At 27.5% G+C, this 23,939-nt stretch overlaps 1 protein-coding gene across 1 annotated transcript in view; it reads right to left on the bottom strand.

Moving 5' to 3' along the window:
• Positions 1-4,458: 4,458 nt before the first annotated feature.
• Positions 4,459-23,939, bottom strand: part of LOC136077768 (polyamine-transporting ATPase 13A3-like) — a 57,909-nt gene continuing 38,428 nt past the window's right edge. Inside the window, exons 3-4 of the mRNA XM_065791948.1 lie at positions 8,982-9,998; positions 4,459-5,495 (exon numbers count right to left, since the gene is read on the bottom strand). Of these exons, the coding sequence (XP_065648020.1) occupies positions 4,630-5,495; positions 8,982-9,998 (1,883 nt within the window). The 3' untranslated portion in view covers positions 4,459-4,629. The remainder of the gene's footprint in view (positions 5,496-8,981; positions 9,999-23,939) is intronic.

The following is a 23,939-nucleotide window of genomic DNA, read 5'->3' as shown; positions in this document are numbered from 1 at the left end:
TTGCATTCTACCTGATATTGCCAAGAAACAGGTTGATCATTTGCTTGACATTCGTATCACGTCAGCTTCAGTATCTAAAGCAATTTCCTGCTTAGATTCTTCTGCAGCTTGTAGCCTGGACAACATACCTGTTAAAGTCTTGCTGAAGTGTTCTCCGGAGCTGTCATCTATACTCTCAAAACTGTTCAACAAGTATTTATCAAAGTCTTGTTTTCCAGCCTGCTGGAAAGCAGCATTTGTTATCCCTATTTTCAAAAATTCTGAAAAGCGATCTAAAATGTCTAACTGCCATCCCATTAGTCTTCTTCCTATCCTAAGCAAGGTTATTGAATCTTTAATTAACAAACACTTAATTTCTCATCTTGAACCTAATAACTTAATTTCTGACCATCAATATGGATTTCGATCTTCTCGTTCTACAGCTGATTTGCTAACAGTGATAACTGATAGGTTCTATCGTGTATTTGATAAAGGTAGAGAGGTTAAGGCCATCGCTCTTGACATTTCAAAAGGTTTTGATAAAGTTTGGTATGCTGGTCTTCTCCATAAGCTTTCTTCTCATGGTGTATCTGGCAACATCTTTAAGATTATTGAATCATTCCTTTCCAATTGTACTATAAAAGTTGTCCTCGATGGACAGCACTTTTCTTCTTATTCTGTAACTTCTGGGGTTCCTCAAGGTTCTATCCTTGGCCCTATACTCCTTTAATTTACATTAACGATCTTCCAGATATTCTCATATCTAAGGTGGCATTGTTTGCTGATGATACTACCATTTATTCTTCTCGTGATAAGAAACCAACACTCTCTGATTGCTTGGACGGGGCATTTGAGCTTAAAATGGATTTCACTTCTGCTATAGCATGGGGCTCACAGTGGCTGGTGAACTTCAATACAGATAAAACTCAATTTTTTTCAGCCAATGGTTATCGCAATAGTTTAGATCTTCCTATATTTATGAACAGTAATGTACTCGATGAGTCATTTACCCTTCATCTTCGAGGATTAACTCTAACTTCCAATCTTTATTGGAAACCATATATCAAATCTGTTGCAAACTTAGCATCTACTAAGGTTGCATCTCTTTATCGAGCTCGATACTTTCTTACTTTGGATTCTATTCCCTATCTCTATAAATCTCAAACCCTGCCTTGTACGGAATACTGTTGCCATATCTGGGGCGGATCTTCTAATGATGCCCTTTCTTTTTTAGACAAGGTGCAAAAACGCATTGTATACATAGTTGGACTTGTGCTTGCAGCCAACCTCTAACTGATATCACACCGTTGTGATTTTGCTTCTCTTTCTCTTTTCTACAAATACTATAATGGGCGCTGCTCTAAAGAGCTGGCGTCTCTCGTGCCATCTGCTAAAATTCATTCTCGCGTTACTCATCATTCAATTAAGTGTCATTCTTTTTCTGTAACTATTCCTAAGTGCTTAAAAAACTCTTAATGGTCTAGTTTTTTTCCTCAAACATCAGTTCTTTGGAATTCTATTCCTTCATCTCGCTTTCCTGATTCTTACAATTTGCAATCTTTTAAGACGTCTGTCAATCGTTATCTTGCTCTACATTCTTCATCTTTTCTCTTCCATTGACTTGCAACTTTAATTAGTGGTTGCTTGCAGCCTTATTTATATTTATGTATTTATATGTATATGTATCAGTATGTGTATGTAAATATGTGGTCAAAACAGCAATTTTTAAGTGTCTACGTCGTTATTAGTTGTCACAAATTTGAGACGATTTAAAAGGAAAAAAAAAAGGCTTTATTTTATTAAAACTGAAGAACTTTACGATGATTTAAAAGGAGAAAAAAGTTATTAACTTTTTAAAAAACTGAAGATTCGGATGTTTAACGACTAAAACTAACTGAGAGTTTGGACAAAATTATAACCGGATATAAAAACTCGAAATACAAATTTCAACAAGCAAAGACGGTCAATTTTTTCAAGTAAACGTTTTCACCACCTACAAGTTATAAAGATAAAAATGTAAACTATGTAAACTATATTATTGAAATATATAAAAAAAAAGCTAAAAAAAATTTGGATGAGTGAAATGACTATTTTTCACAATCAAATTACCGTTTTTCCATTTTATGGGCGTTATTTAAATAAACAAAACACATTTGACGCATTTAATGTACAACTTTCTAGATGAAAATATTTTAGAAAAGTTATTTGGACGACATTAAAACTGAAAGTACTAGATGATGTGGTTTACTCACTTTCAACACAGCGAGAAATTAAAAAACTGCTTTTCTCGTAAACAAGCTAATTTTAACTCTTTACTCACCTAAAGTATTGCCTCCTAAAATTTTTCATTCGCACTTGTTAATGATACAGCAGCTGCAAATAGTGAAGCGTATAATGAGCTGCAAATCTAATTGAGAAGCAAATTGATCGTTCTTTACTTGAACGTAGCCATCAATACCAAAACTCTTAATGAAAGCAACATCCAATGCTTTCTATGGTCCCTATAGTTTACCAAGCTATCAGCCCCAAAATTTCTTCATCCCCCACCCTCACCCACCCCAAACGTGAGAGCAATCAGTTGATAATATATTTTTTGTACTATTCTCAAATAGACTTATATTCATCCATAAATTTTAAGTTTCATACTATTATCTCTCAGCGTTCAAAAACTATACCGTATAAGTTTAAATTCCCTCAATTTGTGGGGGTTACAAGTTTTATATGGTCATAACTTTTAAACGCTGAGAGAAAATACAACGAAACTTAAAATTTATTGATGAATATAAGTCTAGTTGAGATAATTTCGTAAAATATTTAATCAACTTGTTGCCCTCACGTTTGGGTGCGGAAAGTTTGAAATTTTGGGTTTATTTGTTCCCAACCTTCAAATCCTTGTTTGTTCCCTCCTCTTTCATAAATTGTTTTATAACTTTTCGCAATAAGATTAAAAGTGCTATTTAAAAAAGATTTTAACTCGATTTAAATGATTAAAACTCATCTATACGCATCTTTATCAGTTTTTAAAGCAAAATCTACGATTGGGTATTATTTATAATAAAAAGCCTAGGACCTAGTGCGCTTAGCTGAGCTCAGAAAATTTGGTTGTAAATTTTTATCTATAGATGAGACTGTGATTTAAAGTAGACCACATGTGAGGCCTAGTGTCGCCTGGTGTTTTTCAACTTGTGTAAAGGTAAGTGTTAAAAAAATGCTGTGCATTTTAAGGGGTTTTATTAAAAAACGCTTTGAAAAAAGGCAAGCATAAAAAATAGATTTCATATTTCTTCTTCTTATTTCAATATATAATGTCAAAGGACTAAACTTTTAAGAAATTAAAATGTTGTAAAATTGTCTTCTGCCCTCATATTTCATTTTTGTATGGTTTCTTGCATTTTTACCAATATTTGATAAATAAAATATTGCTATTTTTGTAGTTAAATTAATATACTGAGTTCAAAAATCACAGTAGGGAAATTATATCAGTTTTAGAGTGCTGGGGGTCTCTAGATTACATTTAAAAAAAGTAATTACTCCAATATTAAAGTTGGTTGAAAAAGATTTGCTTACCTTTGGCCCACTGTGCAGTGGTAGGATTCGAACCACAACTTTTGCGTTCAAAAGCTTTGCTCACCATCTACTTAGCTACGCTGGAACATTTACAAAATTTTAAAACTATATAATAATTTTTTAAACGAAAATAAATCCTATAGATAAAAACTACGGAGAGGATGAAGCAATGTAATTTTCAAGTGTAGGATGTAATATTTCAAACTGTAAAACTTGATATATATTTAAGTATGCTTTAACATTACATAATTTGAAGTTTACGTACATTAGATATTTGCATACACGTTCGTTTACGTTTCCTTTTAAAACAAAGTGCAGCGACTCCTTCTCGTCATTACCTCAATTGCAATTACTGCCAAGTGTTCCGTGTCAAGGGGCACTTACACTACTTATAAAACTACTATTAAGTTCGGCAATAAAATAAAGAGATGTTGATACTAGAGCGGAAGCTAACTTGTCGTTGTCCTTGCGCCCACTGTAAATTTTGTCAAGCTGTACATTGTATTCAAAATTCATCACCACTAGGCCAATAATGAGTTAAAAATTAAGATCTTTTTTCAGTTATCTTCCCAAATATATCTCCTATAAACTTTTAGTGGATTAGTACGTGTTAGTCATTATAGGCTTGTTAAAACGCCAAAATGCCAGCACTGCAACGGATCCGCCATGCATTTATTATAATGCGCATAACATCCTAGTGCAATGCCCAAATCGTTACTGAAGAAGATTTTAACAAAATGAAACGGTTTTAATATTTGATTGGTGGATTTAAATAATTGATAAACTTGTTATTAAACCTTTTTTTGCACTATTAAAAATAACTTGATCAAACTTCATCAATAGCATTTAAATTTTTTCAAAATATTTCATCGCATCAAAAATGAAAATACTTAACACTCTTGAAAACAAATGTTTAACATTCTAAGAATATATTCTACATTACACAATTCAACATCATAAATTTAAATTTTTTTCTTGATATTTAAATATTTTTTCTTGTCTACAAATTTTATAATCTTTTAAATAACAGTTATTATAATAATATTTGCTCATAAAATAAAAATTTAAGTTTAAAAAAAAATATTATAATTGAATTTGTTCTTGTGGCGGCCAGTCCTGGTTTTTTAACTCTTTTAAAATATGCTTGTAAATATTTCTTGGAGCTTTTTTTTTTCTAAGCCAGTCAGCAAATATCTTTGAGTATTTAGTTTCTAACAATCGTTCCAGTAAAAATGCTGAAACCAAATGGCATAAAGCAACTCCAATTAAAAATACTGAATACTCAGCGTTTGGCGGCTCAATCAAATTCAATATACTTAGGAGACTTCGTTCAGGATAAATTGTTATATAAAGTGTTAAAGCTATTAATGTTGAGCAAATAATTCCATAAACGTAGTTTTGATAAATAGGAGATAAAAATGGCCGTCCTTTTAAACATATTAATGATAACCAAATTGCCATATAAAATGAAACAATAGCAACAGAAGCGTTTTCCATAGAATTAAACTGTATAGAGTTTATGGAGGGAGATGGGAAATACCAAGTCATTTTTTTAATACAAAAGAAAGTAATTAATTGAATACCAATGACAAGAAAAACGTGTAAAATTATTCCACCTATATATATTGGATGAAAAAGCCTACCCATTGGTCTTTTCATAGCTAGTTTTCTGTTTGCATTGGATAAAGTCATAGCAAAAACCAGAGGAAAACTTAACGCTAAATCTAAGTAAATAAACTGGTTGTTCGAAAATTTCGATTGAACTATGTAAAGGACAATAATTCCAAAGAACATTATCATGCTGTAAAGAATCATGTACTTGAATGTTCCAAAGGCTGTCACAAGTGATGCACGTCCTTCCATAATAAGATTTGGAACACACGATATATTAAATATTTTTGAAGTAAAAGGTGCTGCTATTGATGCGTCTGCGTAAGAAAGTGCAATACCTAAGCAAAAATAATATAAAAAGAATAGCGTAAACATAAGGCCTTTAAGTTTACGGCCTAATTTTCTGCATTTTTGCTTTGAATAAAAGTTTAATGATCTATATAAATAAAAAGTTTTATAAATGTGAAAAAGAAGAATAAGAAAAAGTTATATTAGACATAGAATGGTTAACAAAGTTTTTGGTCCTTATTCAAACTATTCAAAACATGATGTGGTGCAAGTTTTTTCATTTCCTTTTTTTCATTATTTTACCAAAACCGATACCGAAATTTCGGCTTGTCAATATTTATTTTATTAGAAAAATTTATTTAAAAATGCGATTTTACATTTGTCGGTTTTTTATACTTGTATTATGTTAAAATTAATTACACGTTTATCCCAAATTGAGATTTAATACATAAGTCGGCGATATAAGTTAACAACGAAATATAACAACTGGCAGATTTTCTCTGCAAAACAGGAATTTTTTGAGGTATTTTGTGAAAATTCTCAATATTTTTGTGAAAATTCTCAAAATAGTTTGTGAAAATTCTAAAAAATAACTGTTTTTCTAAATTAGATAAATATCGGCTTTCGGTATGTTTTTCAACGAAAGTTTTCGGTTTTTACAGAACTTAAAAAAGTACCCAAACCGAAATTTTGGTACCGGTTCAAATTGAAATTTCGGCCGAAACCGATACCGAAATACAATTTCGGTTGATCATTATACAAAATTTAATAACATAATGATCATATTGTGTTTTAAAGAATGTTGTTTAATGAGCTTTCTATACCAGAGGTTATCGAGTGTATAAGAGTTAATAATAGCTTTTATGTAAAACTATTTTACAAGGGTTGTTCAGTACCATTAGCCCAGTGGTTTCATTGTGGTCATATTTGAATCTTAACTCGTAAAAGTATGTTTGAAAACTTTTCAGTCTATTTAAAAAATCAAGCAGAAAATAGTTTCTTTGTTTTTGAAGAACTTGAGAAAATAGAAATATCAGAAAAAACCAGTGTAGTCTGCCAATGGCATTCGTTATGCATTATTATTGCGCTATATCTCTATGCAACCTTACAAAATGCTTTTCGAAGAATTTCCATTATCATCACTTTTTTTATTAAATAGAATAAGTTCTGGTAATATGAATGCAGTAAAATCTACAAAATTGTTACTTGAAAATGGCAAAATGTCACAAGATGTCTGTAAAATATTTGATGAAATGAATTTGCAGAAATGTACAGAGTACTCTGATGGAACTATAACAGGTGTAAAGAGTATTGGTGAAATTTACAAAAGTTTGCTTGATGATAAATAATTACAAAATTAAACATTTCATACATTATGAAGACTGTTCAAGTTTTAAAATTTATAGCAATAGGTAACGAATGCGGTAGTGGTGTAGTGGTAGAGCGTTCGCTTCATAAGCAAGAGGTTTCGAGTTCGATCCCTACCACGTCCCTGGTAGAACAAAGCAAAACTGATTTCTCTGCGCAGCGGCCTTGTTTGTAAAGGTTCGTGTTTCGAGATATAGAGTTGAGAGAGGGTTATAACCAAAATTAAGTAGCCTCCTCGTCTGTAGTGGCCTTCACGGCTTTGAGGAGGTGAATTAACAAAAAAGTTAAAAAGAAAAAAAAATTGGTTAAAAAATGAGATTATTATTGCTTTAAAAATTTCTTTCATTAGAGGTTTGTTGTAAGAACTATTGTGTGTGGTAAACATGCAAGTAATGTTTGTGCATTTAATTCACTGTTATCAGAATATAAAAAAGGCTTTGATAGCCTCTCGATTTTATTTAACTACAGAAGTTTATTCTATAATGCTGCGCATTTAAGTAAAAATGTCAGAAATAACTTGCTGAATTGAAAAAGTTTTGTGTTTCCTCCATTTGAGATCATTGGTTTTAAAGATGAGGTAATAGTTAAATGTGGAGAGGTATCTTGGAAACTATTTACAATGTCCATGAAAATAATCTGACTTTAGATGCAGATTTACGTAAAGCTCCAAAACTCACAAATAAAGTGCTATATCCAGGAAAATTAAAGAAAAAATGTCCTGGTTGCTCTTGACTTGTGTACTGAAAGTACCATAGCTGGTTTAAAATCATATTTTATTTTACGTGAGGATGCTGTTAACTTTTTAATTAGGCTTGTTTATTAAATAGTGAGTTATTGCTAATAGTAAAAACCAGTTTTGTTCTAATCACTATTTAGGAAATGCTGCCATCTTGAATGATAAAAAACCTGAACTCTTACGAGCAATGGCATTATGGATGGATAGTTGGGATTAACAAAAAATTATGAACTATGATAGGTTTATTATGTCTGCTTAAACTAGTTCAGCATTTCAACAAAAACTTAATTATCATGCCTCTCTAAGTAAAGGTCTTTTAAATTTTATGATTATAAATTTGTCATGGCTGCTAGATTCCAAAAGAGAGTAGGTTTGGACTGTAACAACAGATGGGCGGTGGAAGGTTTTTAGTGTGCTTAGAGGATGTTTTTAGTGAGCTTCGAAGATGTTTTTAGTGAGCTTAGAGGATGTTTTTAGTGAGCTTAGAGGATGTTTTGTGCTCAGAAAAAATTATCAAAATTAAATTTTTAGTTAAAGAAGGTTTTGATATTTCCGATAGTGATATCGAGAAAACAAAAAATCAAAAAGATATCTTTAAAAAACCTTTAGAAAAATTACAGTGCTCTTCTTTAAATAATGTATCTTTGTCATAAGAGAGTAGAGAAGTTGCCTTTCATATTGCGGTTTATATTGCAAAAAAAAAAAAAATTTAAAAAGATTTGGTGCCTAAAACTAATGATTAGAGAAGCTAAATATAATTAGAGAAGGTAAACATGATTAGAGAAGGTAAATATGATTAGAGAAGGTAAATATGATTCTCCAGATTAACAATAAGTTGAAATTTTTCCATTAGCAACATTGATTTGCCATTTACAACAATTCATTTTGAAAAATCTTATGTTCAACGAAAACATTCTTTGTTTCAAGCATCTTAAATTTGGTATAAATCTAACAAACAAAGTAATAAGTAATATATTTTTCAATAATAAAATAAAGATTAAAACTGTTCAAAGTTATAAGAATGACGTAGTTAATTTTAAACAAAAGACAATGCAATAAGAAAGATTCAACATAAATTTGAAATAAACAGCACATGATATTTTAGTTATGAATATTTCTTTATTTTTTAAGACTTAAAAAAACATAAATCAAATAATTTTTTAAACAAAACTTTTGTTTTCTTGAATAAAAAATGTTCATATAAATAAAAGTTTTTGTTTATTTTCTTTGCTTTTTTTAGAATAGTAATTCTATCTAAATGCTTTCTATTTTTCGGCAAAATGCAAAATATTAGGCCGTATAATTAAAGTAGGCCATGGTAAACATTATCATAATTACAATTAAATTTAAACTTAATTATAAAAATTAAAATAATTTAAACCTAAAAATTTACAAATAAACTTTTAAAGAGAAAAAAGAACAAACTATTTACCAGCGTGAGCCGCTTTTAGTGCACCACAATCATTTGCACCATCGCCACACATACAAACACCGTAACCAATCTTTTGAAAATCTTTAACAAGAATAGTTTTTTGATAAGGCGACATCCTGCTAAATATTGCTCCACTAACTAAGGTTTTACGAAGTAAATTTGGCATACTATTATGAATTTTTTCGTAAGACTCTCCTGTAAGAGCAAGCAAAAACTTTGGTTTGTCGTCTATGTTTGACATATCATACCTCAATGAATATTTCATTTCTGCTGTGCTGTTTACTAATTTTTCTTCTAAAAAAATTGCTTTTTTATGATTTTTCAGTTTTTTATACACTTCATTTCCATTAAGAAACGATAACTCAACAAGATCTTGATCTGGAGTTATCATATCAATTTCTCTTGCAACAAATGACGCTGTTAGTAGATCGTCGCCTGTTACCATAGCTGTTTTTATATTTGCTTGCGAAAGAATTTTAATTGTATCATGTGTGCCTTGTTTAACTACATTTTCAAAAACAATTATACCAGACAACAAAAGGTTTGATTCAATTTCACCCCTTGGTATTTTGTTTAACGAACTCCATTCATCAATCTCAGAAATAGTTTTGTGTGCTACTGCTAAGACACGGTTACCTACGCGGGTGTACTTTGCAATTTCTTCTCTAATACCGCTGGGAATACTACTACCAATACACATAGACAGTATTTTTTCTGGTGATCCTTTTGTATAGACAATAAATTCATCGTTGTTATTAATGGTTACGACAGTCATCCTTTGCAAAGCAGACTCAAAAGTAAAGTGTTTTAAAATACTTAAAGACTTGTTATTATCTGGAAACACAACTATAGCTTTAATGTACGGTTTAAAGTTTAAAGATACATCTCCGTATTTAATCAACTCTTTTAAACCTGAATCATGTAATTTACATTTTGTAAAGTTAAACATATACATATCAATTGGATCTCCTGAAATTTTTGCATCAATGATTGACAAGTTATGGCATGTAGACATAGCTAAACATGTTAAAATAAGAATTTTACTTAAGCTATTATGTTTAACGGAATTTTAGTCAACATATATTTCTAAGAACGTTCAAGTAAAATTAAAATTAAAAGATTTTTAAAAATATATACTCCCAAAAGTTATACTCCCAAAAGTTATACTCCCAAAAGTTATATTCCCAAAAGTTATACTCCCAAAAATAATTTTTGAGAGATTTATGCATACTTGTTTCAAATATTTATAGAGACTAAAAACTCTTGAAAGTATCAAATGTTTTTAGATAATTTTTATCATTAACTTTTATGTTCCTAGTATGTTTCATGTCGTTTATCAAAACGATATTGGTCAAACGTAAAAAAAAAAAACTTTACGTAAAAAAAAACCATTACTTAAACACGTTATATTTAAGTAATATGTTTCTCTATTGCAACCTTAGTAGTTGTATCATGTTATGCCATGATAAGTTTTACTTTGAGTTCATATTAAACTTATCTGTTTAACTAAATTTACATTCGCAAAATAATACATAAAAAGTAAACTAGGCATTAATTTCATCAAATAAAACATCATCGTTATCAAATAAAATTTAATATCTGCAATCTTAAAATCAAATTTGTTTTAGAAAATGTCTTTGCAACTGTATGACTTTAAACTATTAATATAATAAACTTATTGTTATAAACTATATGATTTGTTTTACTAGTTTTTAGTAATATAGTGGCCAGAAGTTTTCGTCAATTGAAACTGTTTCTAAATAAGTTTTTAGTGGTCTTTTTAAGGTCACAAAAAACTCTTGGCAATTACAGATTATTTCTCTGTAATTGCATGTCACGGTGTGTGACCTGCGATCACCCCAGGTTACTCCAACGTGATTTATGCTTTTGTTTATTTAACTTTTAGTTTCTTAATTTACTTATTTAAAAAAAATTTAAATTCAATAATATTGTTCAGTTCTCATTTCTACATTTTTAAAGTTGCTTATAAATTACAAATGTACTAATGTAATCATATATTTTTGTTCTTCGAACTATTTATATTAGAAAAATTGAGTATGATGCTTTAAAGATTTATTTAAATTGTAATTTTTTGTTGCTATGGTAAAATATCAAAACAATGAAGTTTTAAGCTACTCATTGTGAAACAGAGAAAACTTTTTTTAACTTCAATTTGCAGAAGCTCCTTTTGAAACAAAGACAACGATTTTTAACTTCAGTTTGCAGAAGCACCATTTGAAACAAAGACAACGATTTTTAACTTCAGTTTGCAGAAGCTCCATTTGAAACAGAGACAACGATTTTTAACTTCAGTTTGCAGAAGCTCCATTTGAAACAGAGACAACGATTTTTAACTTCAGTTTGCAGAAGCTCCATTTGAAACAGAGACAACGATTTTTAACTTCAGTTTGCAGAAGCTCCATTTGAAACAGAGACAACGATTTTTAACTTCAATTTGCAGAAGCTCCATTTGAAACAGAGACAACGATTTTTAACTTCAATTTGCAGAAGCTCCATTTGAAACAGAGACAACGATTTTTAACTTCAATTTGCAGAAGCTCCATTTGAAACAGAGACAACGATTTTTAACTTCAATTTGCAGAAGCTCCATTTGAAACAGAGACAACGATTTTTAACTTCAATTTGCAGAAGCTCCATTTGAAACAGAGACAACGATTTTTAACTTCAGTTTGGAGAAGCTCCTTTTGTTATTAGCGACGTTTAAAGCAACTGTTGGGAAAATTCTCATCAAAGTTTAAATTTTGAGACAAAATTTTTTAATTTGTACTTTTGAATAATATTTAGCAAACCAAAAAGGCTTTTTCCAACGTATTTTCAACGTTTTTCCAACGTTTCTTGTATATTTGATATTTAAAACCGGACCACTTGAAATGTGGTCATTTCAAGTGGTCCGGTTTTTGGATTTATAATTTTGCGATTATTTAAAAAAAAACCAATTTTAATACCTTGATGGATATTAAACTAACTTTATAGTGGTATAACTTAATTAGAAACTTGAATTGACGTACCTTATTTTATTTCGTTATAAAGAATTCAATTTTTAAATATTTTCTTTTGTTAGTTAAAATAAAATTAAAAGGATTATTACAGTTAGAACAAATTTTAGACCTTCTTTTTTACATACACTCTGAGTAAATTTTTTATTAAGAATTTGTTTAATTATCATCAGGAGGCAAAATTAGTTAGTAACAACAAGTATATATCAAAATATATCAATAAACATCCCCAGTTTAACTGCACTTCACTGTGTATTTTTCAATTAAGTTTGAATTATGAATAAGGAAAGAAAAAGTTTCAAATATGAAAAATTTGGACATTCACCCTGCTTCGGACATTCACCCTGCTTGATTTTTGTTTTCATTATATTTGTGATTTTTGTTTTATTAAATTTGTGATTTTTGTTTTATTAACTTTGTGATATTTGTTATATTAAATTTGTGTTTTATTAAACATAAAGCATAACCGTTGGTTAGTTTAAAATGTCGCTTAATTTAATAAGTTTATATAGCACTTCCAAGTTAGTAGGCCAGGTCGTGGATAAAAGTAAAAAAAGTACATTTTCAAAAATTCCAATATTATATACGATTTTAAAGCTTGAATATTCAGCTTTTATAAAATATTTTTGTATAAATATCATGCCCTATGCTTCTAAGCTGTATAATATAAACTTTTTTTTTTTTAAATGTTTTTTCAAGTTTTTTTTTATTTCTATTTTAACTTCAAAACCTTGCGTATTATTGCATAGTTTAATAAAACCAAGTATTATTGCATAATTTAATAAAACCTCGCGTATTATTGCATAATTTAATAAAACCAAGTATTATCTTTCAAATGAGCTAATACAACATCATTTTGCACGTAAGTTATATCGAATAAAATGATTTCAAATAACAGCGCATTTAAAGTACTTTTTTTAGTTAAAATTTCAATTAAGTAGTCGAGTACTTTTGCGGTCCAAAGCGGTTTAGTAATTTGAGACTTGTAATACATTGTTTAATATGTATATTATCAATATAAATTTGATTTATATTTCGCAGATGTCTGTATGGCCACTAATAATGATTTTTACAAGTTGTAATGAGTTTTACAAGATGTATCCGATTTTACGTGGTAAAAGCAATATATGTTGTTTAATCTAAATGGTTATCTAATAATTAGGTCTCAGTGAGACTAGATCAGTGTTACAAACTTATCTTATTATTGATACATTCTAAAATACCTATTTATAAGATTTTCTAAATGAAATTCATATTTTTCTAAAGTTAAAACATGAAAAATATTGATACTTGTTCATGTATAATCCAAGAAAACTTGAACTAAGCTAACATAATATTTTAGATACAGTTGTAAATGGCATAAACTTAACTGTAAATAATAACTTGTTTAATTTCATTGAACATCTTTGACAGAGGTATATATGTAAATGCTCTAAAATTCGATTTGAAGGGAATCACAAGTAGCTAAAAAATTACTATAGCTAAAAAATAAACTGATATCAGTTAAATTTGTAACTGATAATAAGAAAATTCTATTAACTGCTTTTATTAAAAAGAAAACTCTTATCCAACTGCAGTATTTAGCAGGCAGCAGGTAAATACTTCAAGTAGTAAAGTAGGCCTCAGGTTGATAATTCAATTAGTAAAACTAAGAAAAAAAGATTGACGCCATTAGTTGCATCATATTCATCTTAAGAACAATTGTTTGCATCAAGTTGTAGTTTGCGACTATGTGGTAAAGAAAAAGAAGCTGTTATTCGATTATCAGAATATAAGAGTTTTGATTCGAAAAATAATATTAAATCAAAACTTTTATAATACTATATACACAAATAGGTTTAACCTTTAGGTTTTTTTTGTATGGATTATGTAGTAGTTTCATGAAATATAAAATAGAGCCCTGGAACTGCATCAAAATACTTAAAATTAGTAGTTGGGAATGTGTTAAATTTTTTAAAGGCATAAATAATTTTCAATCAGACTGTTACATTTATATTAGTCTGGTTTGTAACATTGATGTTTTAAGAAAAGTTTCGTAAGCTAGAAACTATGCAAATGAACCGTTCATTTCAGGTGTCACTTTCAACCAAATAAAAAATCCATAGTAACATTATATTTGTAGTATAGAATACTCAATGTGGTAATTATGGGAGTAATCCAATAGAGTTATTACTTTTTCTAGTTTATAATTGTTAAGGTAAATAAAATACGTGGTTGCTAAGCAATTTTAAGTACCCATAGCAATCCACAATTAAATCTATTGTCAGCATTGAAACCGCAATCCTCTAATTAGTAACCAGTGCATTAAATGGTTCTTAGATATTTTTTATATGACGAGTTATTTGTTTTGTCCAGTAAAAAAGAATTCTGACCCACTGTGCTTTCGAGAGAAGCATTGAAAAAAAGTATCCTTTAAAGTTAGGCAACCAAATATTATATTAGTGGTGTAGATTTTTTGGTATCACAATATCCTTCGGTTACAAGAAAGGAAGGCAGAGAGTTATTACAAGAAGTGCTGTTTATAATTGTATCAATTAACACTAGCCTTTCTTCTTGGATAATCAAGCATTTGTGGCAAAAAATAGTCTATATCCAGATTTTGGGCTTATTAAGTATATATTATTATTTAGCCAAATTATTTATCTCTTATGAAAATAATGAAAATTATTATTACCTTGTTATCACTACTTTTTTAAGCAATAAAATTTCCCATATTCACAAAAAGGAAAAATTTGTTTATTTAGTGTTTTAATAAAAGCTATTACTGGTTTTTCTTTGGATATTACGAATTGTGAAATCATGGCATGGATACTTTACAAAAGTTTTTTATTCGTGTGTGTTTTTTTTCTAAAGAATGTCTTTAGATATCGATAGAAATTTTTTGATCTTGCTTTTAAACTGTGTGTAACAACACATGTTTCTGATATAACTTTTAATTGCACGAATGTGCGCACAAGTAATAATGATAATTGATAGTTTGTTATAATCAAAGGTGTTTAAGATTTAAATATAACAAATTGAGTTTATTGTAATCAAAGGTGTTTAAGATTTAAATATAACAAATTGAGTTTATTATAATCAAAGATGTTTAAGATTTAAGAGAAAGATTTTAATTATTTAACGTCATTAAACAAATGCCAATAGTAATAATAAAAATATTATTATAAACAATTTTAATATAATATATTATATAAATATTACCATAAACAATTTTAATATCATTACATGTCATTTTAATGTGATTAAATAATTTTAATGTCATTAAAAGTATTTATTAGTAAAATAAATCAAATAACTAGACGCTTTAATAAAACTTTTTTTAACTTAAATGATAAGTTATAATTTATAACTCATTATTAAAGTAGATATAATTATTCTTTTACTGGTTTGTACTTTTATTATTTTAACATTAATGTTCATGCTATAGCAAAAGAAGTTTTTTTTATAAACAAAGGTTTATATACATACACCTTTTGTTTATTTAAAATCGTTTCAAGATTTTGTAACATCAAATTCGGTCATGATTGTTAAACGTCTTGCAATCCGAGGGCACCTATTTATTCACTGCACTCATAATCATAGAATCAAAATGAAGAATATATAAAGGGCAATAACAGAGTTAGTCGAATAAAATAACGAGATAAGCATGGTTTGGCTTTAATTTCACAGTAGAACAATATATTGACAAAAAATGAAAAAAACAAAGAGCAAAAGCAATTCATTCTGCAGAATGAATTGCTTTTGAATTTGCTTTTGAATTGCATAAAAAATTGAATTGCTTTTGAATTGCATTGAATTGCTTTTGAATTGCATAAAAAAATTAATTAATCGTGTGATTTAGCATCAGTATAAATATATTATATTGGTATATTGATATACTATATACTGCCTCTGTTTCGAAATACTGTTTCGATTTGCATTCATAGTAAAGAATTATTGAAAATTAATTATGTTTATAATTAAACACATATTTTATATAAAATATAGATGTTTTTCTATAATGTTATAAACAATTTATTCCGATAATATTATATAATAACATCCACCATTAATTTTTAAATAGAATGTTTTTTTTTGAAATATTTTTATTACAAACTTACAAACGAGCTACGTAGAGTCATTTACGATGAGTTGTTATCCGAAAGCATTAATGAAAAACTAAAAAAAGAATTCATTAAAAATACTGCTAAAAATTTTTGCCTTTGAACAAAAATAATCATTAACTTTTATAATCGTGGACAAGAAAGTGTGCCATCAAACGTGTGCTCCAAAAAGAAGGGAAGATGTGGATGAAAAAAGAAAAATCCTCAATTGAAAGGAAGAATCAGTAAAATCCCTTTAAACAAGCGTAAAACCATTCGATCATTGCCTATAAATACTCCAACAACAACCCTTTATTGTCAACTTAAGACTGGTGAACTGAGAGTGTCCACGTCAGCTGTGACACTTTTTCTAACAGATCAAAATTGGAAGCATCGCATTGAATTTATTCTCTCTCATTTACAATTTTTTGCAAATGGTACAATTCAGTTTGTAAATATGTTCAACACGGTTCATCTAGATGAATATGGTTCTATTTGATAGAAGAATCAGGACGGTGCTACTTGGAGAATAATAAACCTGAACCCAATTGACATGTAAAATAAAAGAATTTTATCATAAAAATTATGTTCCTGGCCGCCGTTGCGTGACCATTGATGATACAGAATTTATGGTGAATGCGTCTCAGGATGAGTTTGATATTCATTTAATTTGTCAGCCATCAAAAAGTTCGGATATGAATATCCTAGATTTAGGATATTTTAGAGCACTACATAGTAAATAGTTAGGTAACAGCCCCTCCAATGTTGAGGAGATAATCAACCTTGTACATGAAACGTTTGATAAAAAGGTGGTGCACTTAATAAAGTTTTATCGCTTTAAGATTGTACGTCAGCAATACTGAAAGTCAATAGGGGAAATTGCTACTTACAACCTCATATTAGAAAGAATCAATTAATCAACAAAGAAAACTTGCTAATTTCTCTTTTTGTCAAACAAAGTGTTCTAAGAAAACCCCTTAAATTTTTACAGCAATAAATAATCTGGGTTTTTGATTTAGTTTTTTGTATTTTCATATATAAGCACTTATAGATAAGTAACTATACAAAAATAAGATAAAAAGATAGCCCAGTTTTGGTTTATTGTAGTATATAGCTACGCAAATGTATGTATATGCACATACACATAGGCCGGGACGTGACATTTTAGGAGGAGGGGAAGGCTAAGCTACAGTGGTCCATAATACCCGTCACAGTGGTCCATAAGACAAGTTTTCAAATAATTTTTTATTTTCTTAAAAAATTCGTTTCATTAAAAATATTTGATTTTTTTTCATCACAATAAGTAATAAAATTAAATCGGAATAGTATTTTGGAACAAAAAAAACAACGTGAAATCAGAACAGTATATCGAAACGAAGAGAGTATAATATATTATCTTGTGCTATAGCACAAGATAAAAGAGTTGGCATGCATCAATTTCCTTAAACCTTTCCAGAAATCGCAATTTTGTTTTAAATTAACTGATTTTTTTTGCTATAGCTTTTCAATAATTTTTTAATAGTATTATATTGTAAGAGTTTTGAAATTTTTTTAAAAACCATTTTATTATATAGCAGATTCGAGTAATATGAGCATCTAGGTAATATGAGCATACAAAAGATTTCCAAGATATGATTAGTGAAGTTCAAGTTGCTTTGTATTTTTTTTAATCGACTATGTACTGATAACAGAAATCAGTCTAATTAGCGCAATTTGATCCGCAGATATTAGCGGCTCTCATCTTATTAAAAGGCTATTCAATTTTTTGCTTTGATAAAATTTAATTATTTTACATGAAAGAATCTGTAGCGTGAGATTTTGATGTTAAAATATACCCACTAAACACATGACGTCTTAAAGACGTTTAAAAAACCGCTTTAGGACTTCCAGACGCCTAAAAAACGTTTTTTAGGCGTTTTTAAGACGTCGTGCGTTTACTGGGTAGGCATTTTTTTTTTTAGTAAAAATATATTTGTTAGAAATCCGTTCCATTTTTTGTTTGGAAAAAAATGCTTAAAAACATTTAATTTTGGCTTCATATAAAAACATCATTTTCGTGTATTCATAATACTTAAATTACATAAATGCTTGCTTAAATGCATGCTTGCTTGCTTGCTTAAATGCTTGCATGCTTGCTTAAATGCATGCTTAAATTACCCAGTGTTGTTCATTAAAATACCAAGTTTAAAGCTCTAAAATTGCCGTGGTTTAATTGCTTTTTGAACAAAAGCAAAATATAAAAAAATTATTTCATTTTTTACCAATACTAAATATCTTTCCGTAATTCAAATTTAAAAAATTTGTATTTTTCTCGTTTAAAAGTTTGAATTAATAAAATTGAAAAAATAACGAACCAATTTTTGTTTGTTTTTGTTTTGCGGAAAACATAGTAGTATTGTTTTTATTAACTAGGTTAATAAAAAACTAAGTTAACTATTAACTAGGTCTTTATTACTTTACTTAACTATTACTATTTTTTTGAGCAAGTTTAAAGTATTGAGTGGTCTGGGTAATATGAGCGCTTTTACTAGTATTTTAAAACCTCTGTGTTTTAAATAAATTTTTTGGCTGCCCAAATATCTAACTGAATCGTTAGTAATAATCCCTAAAAATTATTTATTCGCAAAAATTTTTGATCCTGAATAATTATTCTTGAAATTATTTCAATTTTCATACAAGGTGCTCATAGTACCCTAATCTACCCTTTAAGGACAAACGGGGCAAAATGGTTTATTATATAACAACTCAAAATTAAAAATAAAAAATTAAACAATGTGCGGAAACTAAACCATATAATATATGGTTGAATATTATATAGACCATATATATGGTTATATATTATATACTTTATATATTATATATTATATATGTTTATATATTATATATTTTATAAACCATATAATATATGGCTATTTATTATTTAGCTTATATTTTAAAAAACTAATTGTTTTTTTTTAAATATTTTTAACGTGACTTTACACAGATAAGTTTTTTTTTCAATGCCTCACAGTAGTTAATAGTTTATTCAAATTTTATATAGTTGGAAACAAAAAACGTGTAGTAAGTCATTTTGCCCCATTCACGTGACCAGATGACAAATTAATGAATTTTACATTTGAACTTTATTACAGATTTTTTCTATTTGCAAACTGAAAACTCACACAGGCAACTAATTACATAGTTATAAAAAAATGAGTTTTTAACTAAAATTAAGCAACCAAATCTTAAAAGTTAATTTTATTGAAATATATACAAGCAAAAAAAGACAAAACGATAATATTAATATAAACTTTCATTTACTATTAATTTAATTTAACACACAGTAAATAAAAATTCTAACACTTTTAAATAGAGAAGTTTGTTTTGATGTTAAAAAATGTTTAAAATGCCAAAGCAAACTTATATAAATTTCACAATGAGTTAATCAACACTTCTGGATATAAATAAAAAATATAAGGAAAAAAACAACAAGTGAATAACTCCAAAATTATGAAGGCCACGAATAATTATGACACAAAATTTTTATCAATGCTTCAAAAAATGATCTACGATTTTTAATTTGGAAAGTGTTTCAAAAAAACATTTATTACTTTTTTCAACTTTACCTTTAAATATTTTAAAAATTTCTAAATTATAAATTTTATTCATTAAGATGAGATTGCTAAAAAAAATTCCTTTGTTTTTAAATTTGAGAGCAACCGGACTTTTCATTTAAAAGTTAATTCAATTTATGCTCCCATCTGTTTAATTTTACACACTACTATATATGTATATATATATATATATATATATATATATATATATATATATATATATATATATATATATATATATATATATATATATATATAAACATGGAAACTAACAATTTTACTTACTCTCTTAAAAATATCCCGATTCCAGACAAAAAAAGTTATACTATTTCATTAATAGACAAAGGAGAACACTTTATTAAAAGAATTCGTTGGAAAGCCCATTTTTTCTCAGAATCTGAAAAAAATAAAAACCCTTTAATTGAAAAAAAACAGAATGAAAATTATGGATTCAAAACAAAAAACGCCCCACCATTTCTTTCTGACCTGGAAAATTTTGAAAATGATTTATTACACTTAATTAAAACTATAAAATTCCAAAACATAAATAATGAATTCCAAAAACAATTAAAATTAGACATTAATAATATAAAATTGAACCCTAATATTTTAGTTTTTGCTGACAAAACAAGTAACATTTACCAAATTACCCCAGAAACTCATCAAAAAATACTGCGCGATAATATTTCTAATAATTATACAAAAGCACCAAAAAACTTGGAAAACGCCATTAATTTAGAAGCTGTAAGACATCGCCAAAAATATTAATTTAGGTGCGAGAATTGAATCAGTTGCACCAGCGCAAGCGTTTGTTTCGCTAAAAGATCACAAACCAAATTTTCAAAATAAACTCCCTTGTAGGCTACTAGTACATTCAAAAAGTGAACTAGGGCACGTTAGTAAAATAAAACTAGACAAAATTAGTAACTCTATTCGGAAAAAATTAGGTTTACATCAGTGGAAAAATACCACTGATGTTATAGATTGGTTTTCTAAAATTAACAATAAAAATGAATGCACATTTATACAATTTGATATAATTAATTTTTACCCCTCAATTACAGCAGAAATTTTAGATAAAACAATAGAATTTGGAAAATCCCATTTAGAAATTACTGAGGACACTATCCGTATAATTAGGCACTGCAGAAAAAATTTACTCTATTTTGATAAGGAAACGTGGAAGAAAAAAACCACGCACGAATGCTTTGATGTAACAATGGGAAGTTACGACGGAGCAGAAATTTGCGAATTTGTAGGTTTATATATTTTAAATACCCTAGCTAAAATAATCCAAATTAATCAATTAGGTCTTTATCGCGACGACGGTTTAATAATAATGCATAAAAAATCAGGGCCACAACTCGATAAAATTAAAAAAGATATTATTAAAGTTTTTAAAAATATTGGCTTCCTAATTGAAATAAATATAAATTTAAAAATAGTGAATTTTCTTGATGTCACACTTAACCTTTCAGATAGTTCCTATAAGCCCTACAAAAAACCTAATGACGAATTATTGTATATTAATGTGAATTCGAACCATCCCCCTCAAATTCTAAAACAAATTCCAATTTCAATTAACAATAGGCTTAACCAAAACTCTTCTAATGAAAATATTTTTAACTCCTCTAAACGCGTTTATGAAGATGCCCTTAAAAAAAAGTGGCTTTCAAAATTTCGAGCTAAAATTTGAAAAGAAAATTGCAAAAAAGCGTAATAGAAATAGAAACATAATTTGGTTCAACCCCCCGTACAGCAAAAATGTTTCAACAAATATAGGTAAAATTTTTCTAAAATTAGTAGACAAACATTTTCCTCCCTCTAATAAATTACATAAGATTTTTAACAGAAATACCATTAAAGTAAGTTATAGTTGTACAAAAAATTTAGAAAAAATTATAAAAGGCCACAACTACGCGTTAATTAATAAAAATGAACATATAAAAGAAAAAAACACTGATTATTGTAATTGTAAACAAAAAATAGATTGCCCTCTAAATGGAAAATGCCTTTCGAAAAATGTAATTTACAAGTGCATTGTTTCCTCACAAAACAACCCTGATAAACAATATATTGGCTTAACCGAGGGGGAATGGAAAAAACGTTATGCCAACCAACAAACAATCGTTTAAACACAAAAAATATTCAAAAGAGACTATGCTGTCAAAATATATTTGGGATTTAAAAGAAAAAATAAAAATTCTAATTTACAATGGTCTATTCTAAAATCTGCCCCTGCCTATAATAACATTTCCAAAAAATGTATGCTATGTTTGCAAGAAAAATTTGAAATAATTACTCATTTAAATCAAGAAAATTTATTAAATAAAAAATCTGAATTAATTTCTAAATGTAGGCACGAAAATAAATACCTCTTAAAAAATTATAAAAACAAATGACCAAATTAAACTATCCCCATTCCAAAGAAAATTATTTCATAATTACTTTCTGTAACTTCCCGTTAACAAAAAAATATAGTAATTAAAAATTTTTTATAATAATTTATAACTGTAAAATATTTTTTTTCTATAAATTGAATTTTTTTTTAGATTTAGTAACTCTTCCTGATGATCCAGCAATGGCGAAACTTCAAGTCGAAGATAAAAGTTAGATAAGTGTTTTTTACTAATTAATTATTGCTCTGTTCTTTAAGAACATTGAGCACTCTATTTGTAAAATACACTAACATAATTTACATATATATATATATATATATATATATATATATATATATATAAATATATATATATATATATATATATATATATATATATATATATATATATATATATATATATATATATATATATATATATATATATATATATATATATATATATAGAATACTAATGGGGGATCCACTTATTATCTAATTTATGCTTGTTAGTCCTTGGTTTTTGGCAAATACACTAACATAATTTACATATATATATATATATATATATATATATATATATATATATATATATATATATATATATATATATATATATATATATATATATATAATACTAATGGGGGATCCACTTATTATCTAATTTATGCTTGTTAGTCCTTGGTTTTTGGCAAATACACTAACATAATTTACATATATATATATATATATATATATATATATATATATATATATATATATATATAATACTAATGGGGGATCCACTTATTATCTAATTTATGCTTGTTAGTCCTTGGTTTTTGGCAAATACACTAACATAATTTACATATATATATATATATATATATATATATATATATATATATATATATATATATATATATATATATATATATATATATATATATATATATTTATATATATATATATATATATATATATATATATATATATATATATATATATATATATATATATATATATATATATATACAATACTAATGGGGGATCCACTTATTATCTAATTTATGCTTGTTAGTCCTTGGTTTTCGGCATATATTTTACGTTTTACTTTTGTCATTGGTACTTTTTATATTTTTACTTTCATTTTTGAAAAATGTTTGGAATAAAATAAGTCACTGTTTAATTTCGTTGATTATGAGGAAACTGTGGGTAAAATTAGATGTAATAATACAAAATTTTTTAGTAGAAGTAAATGCTATGGATTGACGGCAGAAATATATAAGTTTGGTCAAGTTTAAAGTTTTTGATTCTTTTTATTATTATTAACTTTTTTTTTAGATATTTCAATATTTCAATATTTTTTTTTTTAGAAATTTCGAGTTCTAAACAGCGAAACTATAGCCCTATTAAAAACTTATAATTTCTATGTTTTATTCAAAACATTTTTTTATTTAAAAAACCTCACAAAATACATTCCCATTTAGTAATTAATTTCCCTTACTTTTTTATTCTAATTATGTAACTAGGTCATAGGTTCTTTAGTCATGGTAAAGAGTCCTTACCTTCAGGAATGAAAATTCTGATGAAAAACCCCAAATTTAAATATGGTAGGCGTAAAAAGAACTTGAAACCCATAGTAACCTAGTGGTGGTATCAAAATATTAATATTCAGTCTTAAACTTTAAACAAATAAGGTTGACGCCAGGAAGGGCATTTAGTTTAGAAATGTTACCGCAACTCTTGCATAATGTCATATTTAAATAAGACAATAGAACTATAAAAACCTAGGTAACAAAGAGTTAAAATGGAAACAAAGTAAATGAAGAAGAGATAACAAAGAAAATAAGTTAGAAAAACTGTTAAGTGGAAAATTTTTTTTTAAATCTTTATGGCAGAATTTATAT

This window comes from Hydra vulgaris, chromosome 03 (genome assembly GCF_038396675.1).
Source record: "Hydra vulgaris chromosome 03, alternate assembly HydraT2T_AEP".
In the NCBI taxonomy this organism is placed as follows: domain Eukaryota; kingdom Metazoa; phylum Cnidaria; class Hydrozoa; order Anthoathecata; family Hydridae; genus Hydra; species Hydra vulgaris.
This window is presented reverse-complemented; position numbering and strand designations above follow the sequence as displayed.